This window comes from Camelus dromedarius, chromosome 3 (assembly GCF_036321535.1).
Source record: "Camelus dromedarius isolate mCamDro1 chromosome 3, mCamDro1.pat, whole genome shotgun sequence".
Lineage (NCBI taxonomy): Eukaryota > Metazoa > Chordata > Mammalia > Artiodactyla > Camelidae > Camelus > Camelus dromedarius.
This window is the reverse complement of record NC_087438.1, coordinates 105074390-105088025: the sequence shown is the minus strand read 5'-3', so window position 1 is coordinate 105088025 and position 13636 is coordinate 105074390. Positions and strand designations below refer to the sequence as shown.

Here is a 13636-nt window from a genome sequence, read left to right as displayed (position 1 = left end):
CCTGTAAAACTGGAGCAATAATGCCCGTCTCACAGGCTGGGTGGGAGATTCTGGGGAGAAGGTGCAGGTGAAATGCATAGCACAGTGGTTGGTAAAGAGTGAGGCCTCGGTAGGAGGAAGGGAAAGAAAAATTGAGTAAGAGTTTCTCTTAGGTTTAACTGCGGGCATAAGGATTGGGTTTTAAGACGTAACAACCAGTAGAATTGAATACTGTGGGAGAAGAGGACTAACAAAAATGCACTCTCGTCTTCCGCAGTATTCAATTCTACTGGTTGTTATGTCTAAAAAAAAGTAAATTCCGTTTCCTTCTTTTAGGAATACTCAGTGCTGCTAATGGGACAAGAGCTCCTTATGATTTCAGAGAGAAGGGCAAGCCACTTATTTCCTTATTTCTTAGTTCTGTGAAAAACAGATGAGCCATCTTTCTCTTCTGTCATTTAGTGCGAAAAAGCTCCCATAAATACATATTTTCCCTAGAGGTAGTGGGAAGTGACAGGCAGTTCACATCTTTACTTGTCCGAAAGCACACGGATGCAAATACGTGGCCCACTAGGTGATCAGGTCTACCTAATATTGCTCTTTTCCTCAGCCTGGCGTGAAGCCCCAGCCCCGTTCCAGATGATCACAATCAAGAGGCAAAATGCTTGGGCTGTAAGAGGTAGAGGGAATCCAGCTACAATCGCTTGCTTAGCATAGCTATGTAATACACAAAGGAAGATGGCAGAGAGATGAGTCATACAAATACATAGTAAATAAATATATTCCATTTCCATCTCCCTGGCTTTTGCTTTGTTTTCCTCCCCTCCATGCCAACAGCCTTGAAATGGAAGGAGGGGAAGAAACTGGGTTTGGTCTGACTCAGAAGTACTGATTTTTTCGGGCCTTGCTTCTCAGTTCTAGCTTTTTTAGAAGAAACTTGCAGATTTTTAGATTAGCAAGACCTCTAATTCAACTCTTCTCATCTTACAATGAGCAATCTGAGATCCAGAGAGGAGACGGCAAAGTCATAGACCCAGGGAAGTGAACGTTCCTAGGGGTTCTCCAGTTCAACAACCCCACCTGCTGCTGAATAACCCAGGCAAGCTAAGCTGGCCCAGTGGCAGGAGGAGGGACTTGAACCCAGACCTCCCTCTAGGGTGGCGCCCAGGCCACCTGCCCCAGCAGCCCATGGGCAAAGGAATTATGTTGAAGAGAAATAGAGTGGGCCTCCTTGTACTTCTTACTGCATTTCTCAGCAGTTGAGGCTCAGCTCAGCAGCAAAATGTCTGGTCCTGGCTCTGCAAAGCAGTTGCTGCCTCCAGCATGTTAGAAACATTGGCCAAAGGGCTTGTCTCTTTTTCTCTCTTTCACAGGATGGCTAGACAGCCTGCAGGTGTGTGAAAAAAATCAGCCCTGGGCCCATGGGGCTGCCTGCACACAAGAGCGGGCTATTTCACAACCTCCAGATCCAAAGGTGGCTTCCTGATGATTTGTTTATCAAACTGCTAGTTCCTATCCCAGGGCCTGCCCACATCCACCCACCCACCAGCGGGAGGGCCAGCCTCCCTGCTCCTCCCAGCTCCAGGGCAAGCTGGGCCTTCCATGGCTTTCCAGCTGTGTGCCGGGAGGTCTCCTCAGAGCCCCCACAGTCAGACAATGGCCACACTACGGCTTCCTAGGCCTTCCCAGGCATTGCTAGAAGGAGACAAGCAGCCTCCCCACAGAGGCGAGTGACGCTGCCGATAAAACATTAGTTAAATTATCATGAAAAGCTGAAGCCATATCCTTGTGCCGGGGAGCACAGAAAGGACCAAGGAGGAGTCTGGGGGCCTGGTGTCCATCCCGTGCCAGGCTTCCTTCCTCCTTCCAGGCAGCCCCAGCGCAGGCTCCTGCACCTCCCGCCCCCACCCTGTTCCCATGGCAAAGGAGAGGAGGACCCACTTACTGCTCGTGTTCATGGTGATGCCTTCGCACTGGGTCTTTCATTCAATACGTAGGCTCCCGTTGCTTTTTAAATCTTCAGATCTTCCGACCTCACTCATCACCTAGAGGGTGAAAGGGCAGTCCAATGCTAGCTCTGTATCCTCAGGTGCTGTCCCCTCTCCGTCTTGGCTGTAGCCACTGGCCTTGAAGGCGAGTAGACTAATTGGCGCAGGTGAGAGCAGGAGGGAGTAGGAGGCAGAGGATATGTGCGCCCAGGTCCTCCAGCTCCTGGACCCTGACTGCCGGGCAGAAGCCAGGCTGGCAGCGCCTGCTCGCGCACACCCCCGACTGTTGCAGCCCAGCAGCTCGGGAGCCCAAAGGGGGTGTGGACCACAGGGAGGCAGGGCGGGGGCAACGCGCCGGGCGCCCGGCTCAGCTGGGCAGCGCGTCCCCGCCCGGCTGCCGCGAGCGGCGACCCGCCCCAGGACTCACCTCTCGGCCAGTGTCGGGAGCCAGAGGCCCCAGTCCGGGCCCCTGCGACCGGCTCATGAATCCTGGTCCTCTTCTGGGGTCTCGAATTCCAAGGCGAGCGAAGCGAAATAGGAGAGCTCGACATCCATGATGCGGGCTCGCGGCGTGGCTGCGCGGGGGGCGCGGCCGCTCGCTGCTGCCACCTGGTGGACGCGCCGGCGCGTATCCAGGCCCCGCCCCGCCGGGGCTTCTCCCTGGGTCCTGGGGAGTGAAGGCGGATGGATGGGGCCCTTGCGTCCTGGGGCCAGCAAGGGGATGCCTGAGCGCTGTTTCCTCTCCCTGGGTACTGGGTTCTAAAAGCTAAACAATGATAGGAAAATAGACACGTCATCGGGAGGGGCTGTGAAGAAAGGATTGGCTTTGCAGGAAGACAGTGTTAGCTTCTAATCCTGCTTCTGATCAGATGGGTGTAGTCTGGTCTTGAGCAGATCAGTGCCGTCTGCGTCATCTTCCTCAAGTGTGGAAGGTGGCGGCTGGACAAGTGGGTGAGACATTAGGGGCTAAGAAGACTTAACTTCTGTCCCTTCCTCCCCCTTCGTACCCCTTATCACTGATTCATTTGTTACAGTTGTTTATCATCTCTCTTCCCCATGAGACTGTTAACTCTATCAAAGTATGGGTCTTGTCCGTAAGATTCATTGCCAGGCCCTCAGTACCTAGAAGAGCACCCAACACGTGGTAGGTATCGATAAATATTTGTTGACAGAACATCCTGGGTCTTCTCTGGGTCTAATATCAGGAAGCCCTCAGAGTAGAAGGTCTAGGAATCCCTACCTTGAAACACTTCCCTGTCTGAGGCAAAAAGCTGGTATGTGGCCTCATGACTTAACCTCACTGGTTCACCCAGTTTTGTACGGCCACTAACTCTTGTCCAAAAGTTGTTTTTTCCCCCTGTAGTTTTTGTAGGCGTGTATTACAGAAACCTTTATTCTGATTTTCTTGGCCATGATTAATTCAGTGGGGTGAGGTTCTTTATATTCCCCTGACTACTTACCCTGTCACCTTATGAACCTAGTTCATGGTCACAGAAGCATCACTTTTGAGTAGAAAAACAAGACTGAAAGGCCACATAGTCCCTGTCTACAGAATGACTCTGGTTAGAGTATGCATAGAATCAAAAAGCTGTGAACACACCCCCAACTTATAGACAAGGAAACAGTGGGTCAGAGAGGCTGAGCTACCTGCCCTCAGACACACAGCATCTGGTGGCAGAACTGAACCATATCTTCTCATTTCTAGCGTGGTCCCTTGTGAGAGTGAGTCAGGGCACCAGAATCTGGGATGTCAGGGTAAGGGTAGGTAGCCCTCCTCTTAAAACTAGGAAAAGAACATCTTTTTAGATAAACACAATGTTTCTGCCTTAACACAGAGTGAAAAAATTTGATATGGCTCTTGACCCCAAGACGTGATAGCAGTTAAAGAATCTTTAGATAAACTGAAGGGTCATTGGATTTGAAACACATTTCAATAGCTTTTTAGGAATTTCTTTGAGTGGAGGAGGTGTAACTGCAACCTCCTCACAGTTTTGTTTGTATAACAATCACCTGAGAGATCTGCAAAAAATGGTTCCTGGTTCTCTGGCTCTGCATGTTAAACAAGGATCCCAGGTGATTCACAGACCCCTCTTTGCTTCTGAAAAGGCCTAGAACAGCTTTCAAAACACAGTAGTGCTTAATAAATATTTAAATGAGTCCCAAAGATCTCGTTAGAGACCTCCTACATTTCTCAGACTGAGATTCCTTATCCAATCCCCAAGTTACATGTAACTTGCTAGGTTCTACTACTTAGAAAAAAGATATTTTTTCCCTGGGAGAAAGTTCATATAAATTAAATATGTAAAATTAATAGGCCTGTTCACTGAACACACTAAGTTATCACCCAAAGCCTCAAGGTTTGCAGAACTTTTCAGAGTTCAGGTTTACATAGTCAAATAAAAGCATATTTTTCATTAATTCATTTACTCAGCTGTCATTTATTGAGTATCTACTTTGTGCTTGGCCCTGCGCTGGCAGCTGCGGACAACAAAACAAACAAGGACCCTGCCCTCCTAGAACATAAATCTTTTGGTGGAAAGTGGAGGTAGACAACAATTAACTCAGCCAAGTGTGAATCAGGTAAACCAGGTGGTGGCTTGGTTAAGAGCCCAGGAGCACTTACCAGCCTGGCTGATTTTCAGTCTCAGCTCCATCACTTCCAAGCAAGAGACTCAGCCTCTGTGAGCCTCATATTCAGCTGTAAAACGGTTATAATATGGTGCCTACCTCACGGATTGCTGTGTGTGTGAAAGTACTCAGTGTAATGCTTGGCAAGTGAAGACTTGACATGTGTTAATTATTAGTATCATCCCTCACTTATACTCACCCCCTGAGACAGTCTTGTCAATTTTCTACTGACCTGTTGGGCTTTTCCACAGAGCAGTGGCCATGAAAATATGCCTGAGAGTTCCCCAACGACAGAGGGCTTAACTGACCAGCTCTTCTTGTCCAGGGTTCCTTTTAATACCTAACCCAGCGGGCTGCTGATGAGTTCAGCTCTTTGAAGGGACCATGGATCTACTCTAAAAAGCCCCGATTAGCTTCTGTTGGGGAAACAATCTCATTTTCCCTGCGCAGTTACAAGGATAGGGAGAAAAGGGTTAAAAGAAGCTAGAGAAGCTATACGGGTGAGGATGTCCACAACAATGGAGGCAGCCGGGAAAGACGCAGGAGGAAGCTGGGGGTGGGATCCTCGGTGGAATGGGCTGTGAAAATCATCAGGAAAGCAGAATCCTGGCTCTGCCCTTGCAAGAGAATGGAGCCGAGACCCGCAGAGCAGAGGGTCCCTTTGTTTGGAAGTTTGTTTTGAACTTTAAGACTCCAGAATGGAGATAAACAAGTCTCCCTCGGAAATAGTCAAATGCTCCTGGGTGTTGGAAAACCAGCTGGCAAAACCATTGGGAAACAGACTTTCCACCTTCTTCAGGGGGAAAGAGGAAAGCTGGGGGGCCAGTTTCACTCCGAGTGCTCCCCCCATAACGCTTCTCTTCTTCTCTGACTTCCTGTCGCCACACAGAGTGGTCTGGCTCCCCTCCCCACTCTCTGCCCCTTCATTGCTGTTATTGATGGACACAGCCCTAGACCCCCAGCTTTTCTTTCCCGTTGCCTTTCTCGTGTGCCCTTCCAGCTCCATCCTACACGTCTGCCCTCCACATCAGCCTGCCTCCTGTCCACTCCTGTGCTGCTCCCGTCCACTCATGGGTACGCTCTCATCCATCCTCCTCTTGAACACAAAATCCTTCTGGCCTGTGAGGGACGGGAAGGCTAGGCAGAGGTGCTTGTGATCTGAGAGTTTCTACTTGCCATCCCTAGGCTGTTTGAATATCTCATCAAGAGGGAGTACTCCCTTTATTTTTATTTGAAAAATAGTATGTAGTTTTTAACATGAGACAGATCTACATGTGGTCGTGAGGGAAGATTTTCATTGTATGTGATTAAATAAGAACATTGCAGAAACATATATATAGTATGTTCTTTTGGATAATTTATACATGTGGGTATATTTTATTATGTATGATATCATACATATATAATATAGAGAACATATAGGATATATACAATATATTGTATAAAATAGTGAAGTTACTTTTCTACAAATGGGATCCTATGTAGGTGCTACATGTATGTATACCTATAATGCATAGAGAAAGACCTGGAAGGGCACACTCCTAATTACCAGGCCCTTGGATTAAGGTAAATTTTTGGATTATGTAGGTTTAACCAAGTCAGCTGGACAAGTGTTAGATGTAAGAGATTTGGGCAGACATTAATTTGAAGGACTAAGGTTTTTAGTTCATTTTTTCATTCTTTCAACAACTTCTGATTGTTTATTCTATGCCAGGCACCATGTTGACCAGAAAGAGGGGGAGGAGTCAATACATAAGTAAACACACAGACTTATGATTACAATCTGCAAAGTAAGAGCGGAGGGGCAATCATGGACACCTGGAAACAGGTGTCTTCCTCAACGGCTGGCATTTGAGCTGAGGCTGAAGAGGAAGGAACCACCATGCTGATTTGGTGTAGGGCTGGGGGAAGGAGAGGGTGCAGAACTAAATGGCAAAAAAGAATCAGAGGTCCGTTGGGGAGGGAGGCCAGGACACAGGTGTGCCGGCTTCTTTGTGGAAGAGCTGAGTGGGAGGTACATAGTCAAGACCACATTCAGGATTAACAAACCTGGGGTGGAAATGGACTGGGAGGTCAGAGATGCTGCTTACAGTCCTGATGCAGCAGGATGTCAAAGCCTGGGGAGTGGGATACAGTGGTCTGGAGTAGAATCCCAGCTCTACTCATCACAGCTGTGTGACCTTAGGCAAGTGGCTTAACCTCTCTAGGCCACAGCTTCTCAGTGTGTGAAGAAGAGATCATAGCAGTGCCTATGTCACTGTGAGTGCTAACAGCAGGGAGACATTAACAACTTAGCACCGTGCCAGACATCTAGTAAATGCTCACACACCTGGCTTTATTCGCTTTGGAACAACCTTACTGACTTGCAAGGTGACCCTCTCTGGGCCAGAGTTTCCACATTTATACATGGAGGCTTGAACCAGATTGAGTCTCAAGGTTCCTTTCACTCTAAGCATCTGAATGTCCTGTGGCTGGAGCTGGGCAAGTCTGACCATGTTCTAGGCTGGTGCAGGGCCCTTGATCCCCCAGGGGCACCGCTGGGTTGCGCCGAGACCCAGGTCCTGAGTGGAGAGTGCTCTTCCCGCCAGGAAATGCGTGGTGCTTCCTAACTCCATGTCTGCACCTCTTTGCTTCCCGGGGGAGCCCTGAAACCTAAGGAATTGGCAGGTCGCAGGCTGGTTTTTCTAGCTGAGGCAGCTTTGTTATAGGGCCGTGCTTTTCCTCCTGTTCCTCATACTGTTTTGTGGAGAAATGTTTAGGGAAAATTAAAGGGGTTCCTGCGGTCTTTGGGAAGCTTCTGGGGGGAACAAAGGAACTGGCTTTGAGGCCAGTGGGTTGGGGGCTGCAGTGCTGGCTGTGGGGACGCTCCGGGCAGACGGTCCCACCACGGGGCTCTGCAGAGGCCTCACGCTCACATCCGACCACAACCTGAACCTCCTTCCTGCCAGCAGAAGCAAGGAGCTGGGGCGGAGCCAGCTCCGGATGGGAATCCGGGAGTCATGAGGGCTGTACTAGGGCCTGCCATTCCCTTGGCCAGCCTCCTCTGGGCTATTGCAGTGTTGGTACACCCAACCTAAAAGGGACCTCGGTGACCTTCTAAATGACTCTTCCACTTTACGGGTTAAGGGACTGACTCTTACTCGTTACTCATCCATAATTTCTCTTCCACCTGCCCTTCTCCTGGCAGAGCCCTCCTCTGCTGTGCTTCCCATGAATAAAGTCAGTCATTTCCTTAAGATCCCCTCAAGTCCCATCTGAGCCCAGAGCAGTCAGTAGGGGGGCCCACCTTATTTTATATCCCCCCTCCCCTTTGGCTCCCTGCACAGAGGGACTCCTTGGCCTTTCAGTGGGTTTGTCCATCTTGGAAACTTCACATATGCTGTTCCCTATACCTGGTTTGCTTTTCTCCTGTTTCTTTGCAAAGTTGGAATCTGCTTATCCCCAAGGTCTCACCTTAATTGCCAAGTCCCTAGAGAGGCCTTCATGACCAGCTAGCTCAGGTATCCCAGAGAGTGTCTTTACTTAATGCGTGGAGTGAAAGCCTCTCAGACAACTTGAACTTACTCATTTCTTCTTAGAGTTCAGTTACATTAATTCCCATGCCCTCTCCCCCAAAATCTGGCTCTCCTCCCTCTATTCACTTGGCTCTTTAAGACCTGAATGCTATCTCTGAATATGGTCTTCCACTAAATCCTTCAGAATCTGCTAAGGATGCATATTTCTCCTAGTTATTAAGGATTACAAATGGGTCTTCACAGCCACACAGCTGGAAAGTCCAATGCTGCCCTGTGCATGAGAACAGGACAGGGAATCAGAAGACCTGGGTTCCAGCTTTGCCCTCCCTTCCTAGCTGCATGGCCTTGGGCAACCAGTTAATCTTTGTTGTCTTAATCTACTTGGCTGTAATGAATAACAAGTCCATTAACATTATTATAAAATATATTATAATTCTCCCTTTCCTGTGTATATCTCAGGGTTGTTCCAGGAATGAAATGAGAACCTGTGTGCTTTGTAGACTAAAGTCTATGCAAAGTAGGTGGGGATTATTTCCCCCTCACTCATTATAACTTAGTTATTTACACAGAATTTTCAAAAGGTGACATCATATGCCCTGCTATCCAGGACAGCCATGGAGAAGGGCCAGCAGATCTCAGCGGCGTAAGTGCACCAGTCATCTCACCATTACAGTGTGTGCCACTGCCTGGAGGGTCACACTGCAATCCATGGGCCTTCTGCAAGCACCTCATGACCTCTGAAAGGGCATCAAACTTCCACTTGTGAGAGAACCCTACACGTACACTACCTGGGATCACAGAGTTTTAGACTGTCATTACTGTGAGAGTTTTTAGAGTTCATCAAAAACAAGTTCCTCTTTCTACAGAATCCAAAAGGCATTGGGAATTGGCAAACAGCCTGCAGCAGACTAATGGTGAGGATGGCAGTGCTGAGGCAAGGTCTCTGGGTTCTAGGTGACCGCTCGGTTGCCAGAAATTCCCACGGCTGATTCTGCTTCCATGTGGGGGTTGCATCTAAGAGCAAAGTCCTCCTTATGACACAGAGGAGCATTCACAAAGTGGGCAGAGAGGAAGTTCCATTGCAGCATTTTACTCCATATTCCATTGCACTATTTTATTTGTAATGCAAAAAAGAGTGGGAAACAGTTTAAATGACAATTCGTAGGGAGATAGACTGCGGCATATCATACTGAGAAGTGTTACACGGCGATTAGTAAAATGAGGTGGGTGTTTATATAACCTGGATAGCTATTCAAGATCTATTTTCTGGTGTGTGTGTGTGTCTGCATGTGTGCAGGGGGCGGGGTGGGGGGCAAAGACAAGTTGCAGGGCCATCACATGTAGTATGCTACAATTTATTTAAATGAACCTGTAAAAATCACACTATCTTTTCCAGGAGTACACACATATACATTTTAAGACTTAAGAAATGGTCTGGAAGGCCTCCCATTTAACTGATAGTAATAGTATTCAGCTCTAGTGGGACAGCGATGGAGAACTAACAAAATGACCAGGGTTGGAGGGGGACTCCAGAGGGCACGAGCCTTAAGGACCATGTTTTCTTTCATTTCTTTCATTTAAAAAAAGAAAAATGTATTCACAAGTCCTTGTGTGATTAAAAATTGATAACAGTTAAAAAATTAGCCCCAGGCTCTACTGAGCACTTCCTCTTGGCTGGCAGGGCCGATTCATGACCGACTAACCTTGAATGGGTCTCTGTGACTAAAGGGAAGGGAGGGTCCACTTTTCATTGCCATGCTGTCTGATCACTTGACCCCTGTGGGCTCCCTTGGCCTTTGGAGGCCTGTCCCATGCCAGGTCCTGAGAGTGAGCACAACGTGGCCAGAGTCCAGTGCGTCAGGGTCCTCCTGCAACTGACCTCCTGGTGACTCAACATGATGGACGGGTCTGCCCAGCACAGTTGACACAGAACCATGAAAACTGAGCCTGGAGACTCCAGTCTGAATCTTAGCCCTGCCTCCACCTTCCAGGGAGACGCTGGGCGAGTGCCCGCAGCCGCAGCACATGGCCTTGCCCAGGCTCTGACCGCCTCTCCTGGCATCTCCCCCTCGCTCACTCTGTTCCAGCCATGCAGGCTTCCTTTCTGTGCAGCCCGCCTCCCACACTTGCCCCAGGCATTCATGGTTGCAGTTCCTTCTGATCTGACCATCTTCTCTCCAATGTCCATGTTGATTGGCTCCTTCTCGTGGTTCAGGTCTCGTCTCTAGTGAACGTTCCTGCCTAGAGAGGCCTTCCAAGTCACCCTCCCCATAGTCCCTCTCTCACATGCACTGTTTTAAATTCCCCTGGAGAATGGGACACTGCCAGAAGTTATGTTGCTCAGTTTGTTCATGCACTTTTATCCTCTGTGTTGCCCACTGGAAGTTACAGGCAGTAGGAGCAAGCACCTGTCCTGTCCTCTTCTGCAGCCCAAGCACCAAGCAGCAAGAATGGCGTCTGGCACATAGTAGGTGCTCAGTAAAGATTATGGGAATGTGTGACCTTCGCAAGCCCAGTGAGAAGAGTGCACTTGGAGAAGAAGGACCCAAGTTTCCTTCCAGTCCCCTCCTGTCAGGAGCCAAATCCCAGAGTCAGGCAGGACTGGACGAAGGGACAAGCCCTGTGGCTCCACTTCCAAGTCGGCCATTACAAGGCTGAGGTGTGGGCCTGTGACTTAATGCCCAGATGCTCCAATCTGCTCTTCTAGAAGATGAAAGGATTGGGCTAGATGCTTCTTTTCAACTCCCAGCTTTTACTATGCTATAAAATATAAATGGTTTGTGTCCACGTGCTCAAATCAAGATACATGCTTGAATACACTTTCTTTAATATGCCCTAAATATCAGTTTAGTGTGTTTTTTTTCCATTTTCCTCTTTCTCATAAAAAATGGAATGCAGAATGTGTGGCAGGATGGTCTCTGGTGCATTGTAATACGGAGCCCTTTATGCAAAATTCATTATTGAATCAAAGGCTGCAGTTTTCTTTTCCTCATTTGTTTCTCTGCTCCCCAAACAATTTTCAGGTTTCATCTTTATTAGTGTTCTTTGGCCCTTTAGCAGAATGAAAATTCTGTATAACTAATCATGGGGGCTGTATTTTGAATATGACTAAGTGGGCACACAGAAGAATATGGAATGTTTGTTCCAAAACCCCTCGTTCCAGCACATGGAGTGGGGAGTAAGGGTGAGCTCCTGAATTTCCATGCAGCAGAAGGAGCCAGGTCAGCCTGGTCTCTGGGGTCAGATTCTGATGTCAGTACTGAGCCTCCACTTCTGGCTGGAGAGTTAACTGAGGAGGTGCCTTTGATTTGGAGGCTGGAGGCCAAACGCGTTATAAAGCCTTCTTTTGCTGAGAGCTTGCTGTGTTCCAGGCACTGGGCTAAGAGCTTTGCCTTCATTATCTCCTTTAACTTTAATTCTTTCAAGTACTCTGTGACTTGGGAATTGTTATCACCCCATTTTTTCAGATAGAGAAACTGAGGCACAGAGAGGGTAAATCAAGTAGGAGTGGAACTTAGATTTAAACCCAGGCTATCTGAGACCAGAGCCTACAGTCTTTCCCACCACCAATACTGGTACATGCGTAGTACAGGATACTATACCTATTATGCAGTACAGGCCTGGCCCTGCTAGGACAAGGTGCAGTTAATAAAAATAATCCCTAACATTCAAGTTTCTAATCAAGATTTTAAAAGTAGCAATCAATATCAGATTTAAAAAAGATCATAAGCAAGTCAGGTATTATTTATTCCTTAGATAAACACACCAGGACTTGCTATGTGTGAGGAGAATGTATATACTTTGTTGCCCCAAATAGAGAGAGTCCCTGCCCTCCTGGGGCTTATAGTCATTTGACATCAGAGGAAATGAAAGCTGAGAGATTTTGTATAATGTGCCTGTTTCCATTCAGCTTGTCTAGGGCAGAAATGACATTCAAATCTAACCACAGGACCCCTCAGCCACTAAATTTCCTGCTCAATGGGAAGTAGTAACTCTCAGGTGTCCAATTTGAACAGCTGCCTATCATCTCTTCCTTTCCTGTGATCTATGGAAACAGTTGAATAATCATTCAATAAGTTGCCAAAGATATGGATCAGCATGAGTGGACTGAATAGAGCAGGGTTTCTTGACGGTGGCACCGCTGATATTTTGGGCTGGATCATTCTTTGTGGTGGGGGCTTTCCTGTGCATTGTAGGTGGTTTAGCAGCATCTCTGGCCTCTGTCCACTGGAAGGTAGGAGCCAGCTGTGACAACTAAGAATGTCTCCGGATATTATCAAATGTCCCCCTGGAGGCAAAACTGCCTTAGGTTTAGAACCACTAGAATTGAGTAATGAAAAATAAAACACTCACCAAAAAAATCCTCCGTTGCTCCAAGCCAATGATATTTTTGCATCCATGGGACTTACATCATCAGAGGTTAGGACCCCCAGATCTCATTCAGTTAAAATAATCCTCGGAGCGACCTGGAAGCCTGGAGCTGTGGGAGGACCATAGTTTCCTCAGGTGAGATTGTTTTCCTCTGCAGCTTAAGTAACCTGCCTGTGCTGCCCTCTGCTGGTTAAGTCTGTAACTTCATTTTGGTGTGGATCAGAAGATTAAGAAAGGAGAGCTCGGCACTGAAGTCCCCCGGAGTCTACACCCGAATCCTCATCCCTGTGAAAGGAACCCCAGAGGCAGTATTTAACAAAATTTCAGCTAATCAAGATCATCTAGGAGGTATATACAGTTTTCCAGTGACTTTCTCTCCAGGGATTCTGATGCCTCTTGTGATGTCAGTGCCTAAGGAGACCTCACAGGCCCCTTTTGGAATTTTTATTTTTGGTAGGGATAGGTAATTAGGTCTATTTATTTTTACAGGAGGTACCAGGGATTGAACCCATGACCTCGTGCATGCTAAGCATACCCTCCCCCTCCCTCAGGCCCCTTTTAGAGCCCCTCCAACACGCCATACTCAGCCCTGAATTTCTCCTCCTCCTCTCTTCTCCCACCACCTTCTTCTTTTGTTTATTTACATATTTACATATTCACAACAACATATTTCATATGTGAATAACTGTTGCTAGAAACCTCAGATAACACAGAGCACTTTTAAAAGAGAGATAATGCTCTTCTCCCTTCTCCTACCAACCCCACCCCCTCACCTGGCTACAGGAGGAGGGGTGTTGTCTGCTCTGGGCTCTGCTGACCCCTCATCCAGCCCAGGGCCAGGGGCATGGGGAGGGCCCTGGATGTGCATCTGTGGAGTGAATAAACAAATCACCATCATCAGGCTGATGTGGTCTCTTTCCTGTACGTTCAAAGTCACATATATAGTGTGCTTCTGTACATAAGTGGGGCCACACTCTATCACTGTGTGCAAGTTTCTTCAGTTTTTGCATCATAATATAGCTTAGAGATCTTTCCTTGACTCTCCATCTAGACCTGCTTCATTCTTTTTCACTGATGACTAAATCCACCGTCAGTATTTGACTGTTTTCATATTGATGGGCATTGACGTCCCTTCCATTTCTTACTATTTCCAGC

The 13636-nt window shown here is 47.7% G+C and overlaps 1 protein-coding gene across 1 annotated transcript in view; it reads right to left on the bottom strand.

Moving 5' to 3' along the window:
* Window positions 1-2574, bottom strand: part of ABLIM3 (actin binding LIM protein family member 3) — a 106364-nt gene extending 103790 nt beyond the window's left edge. Inside the window, exons 1-2 of the mRNA XM_064484429.1 lie at window positions 2395-2574; window positions 1925-2024 (exon numbers count right to left, since the gene is read on the bottom strand). Of these exons, the coding sequence (XP_064340499.1) occupies window positions 1925-1937 (13 nt within the window). The 5' untranslated portion in view covers window positions 1938-2024; window positions 2395-2574. The remainder of the gene's footprint in view (window positions 1-1924; window positions 2025-2394) is intronic.
* Window positions 2575-13636: the final 11062 nt, after the last annotated feature.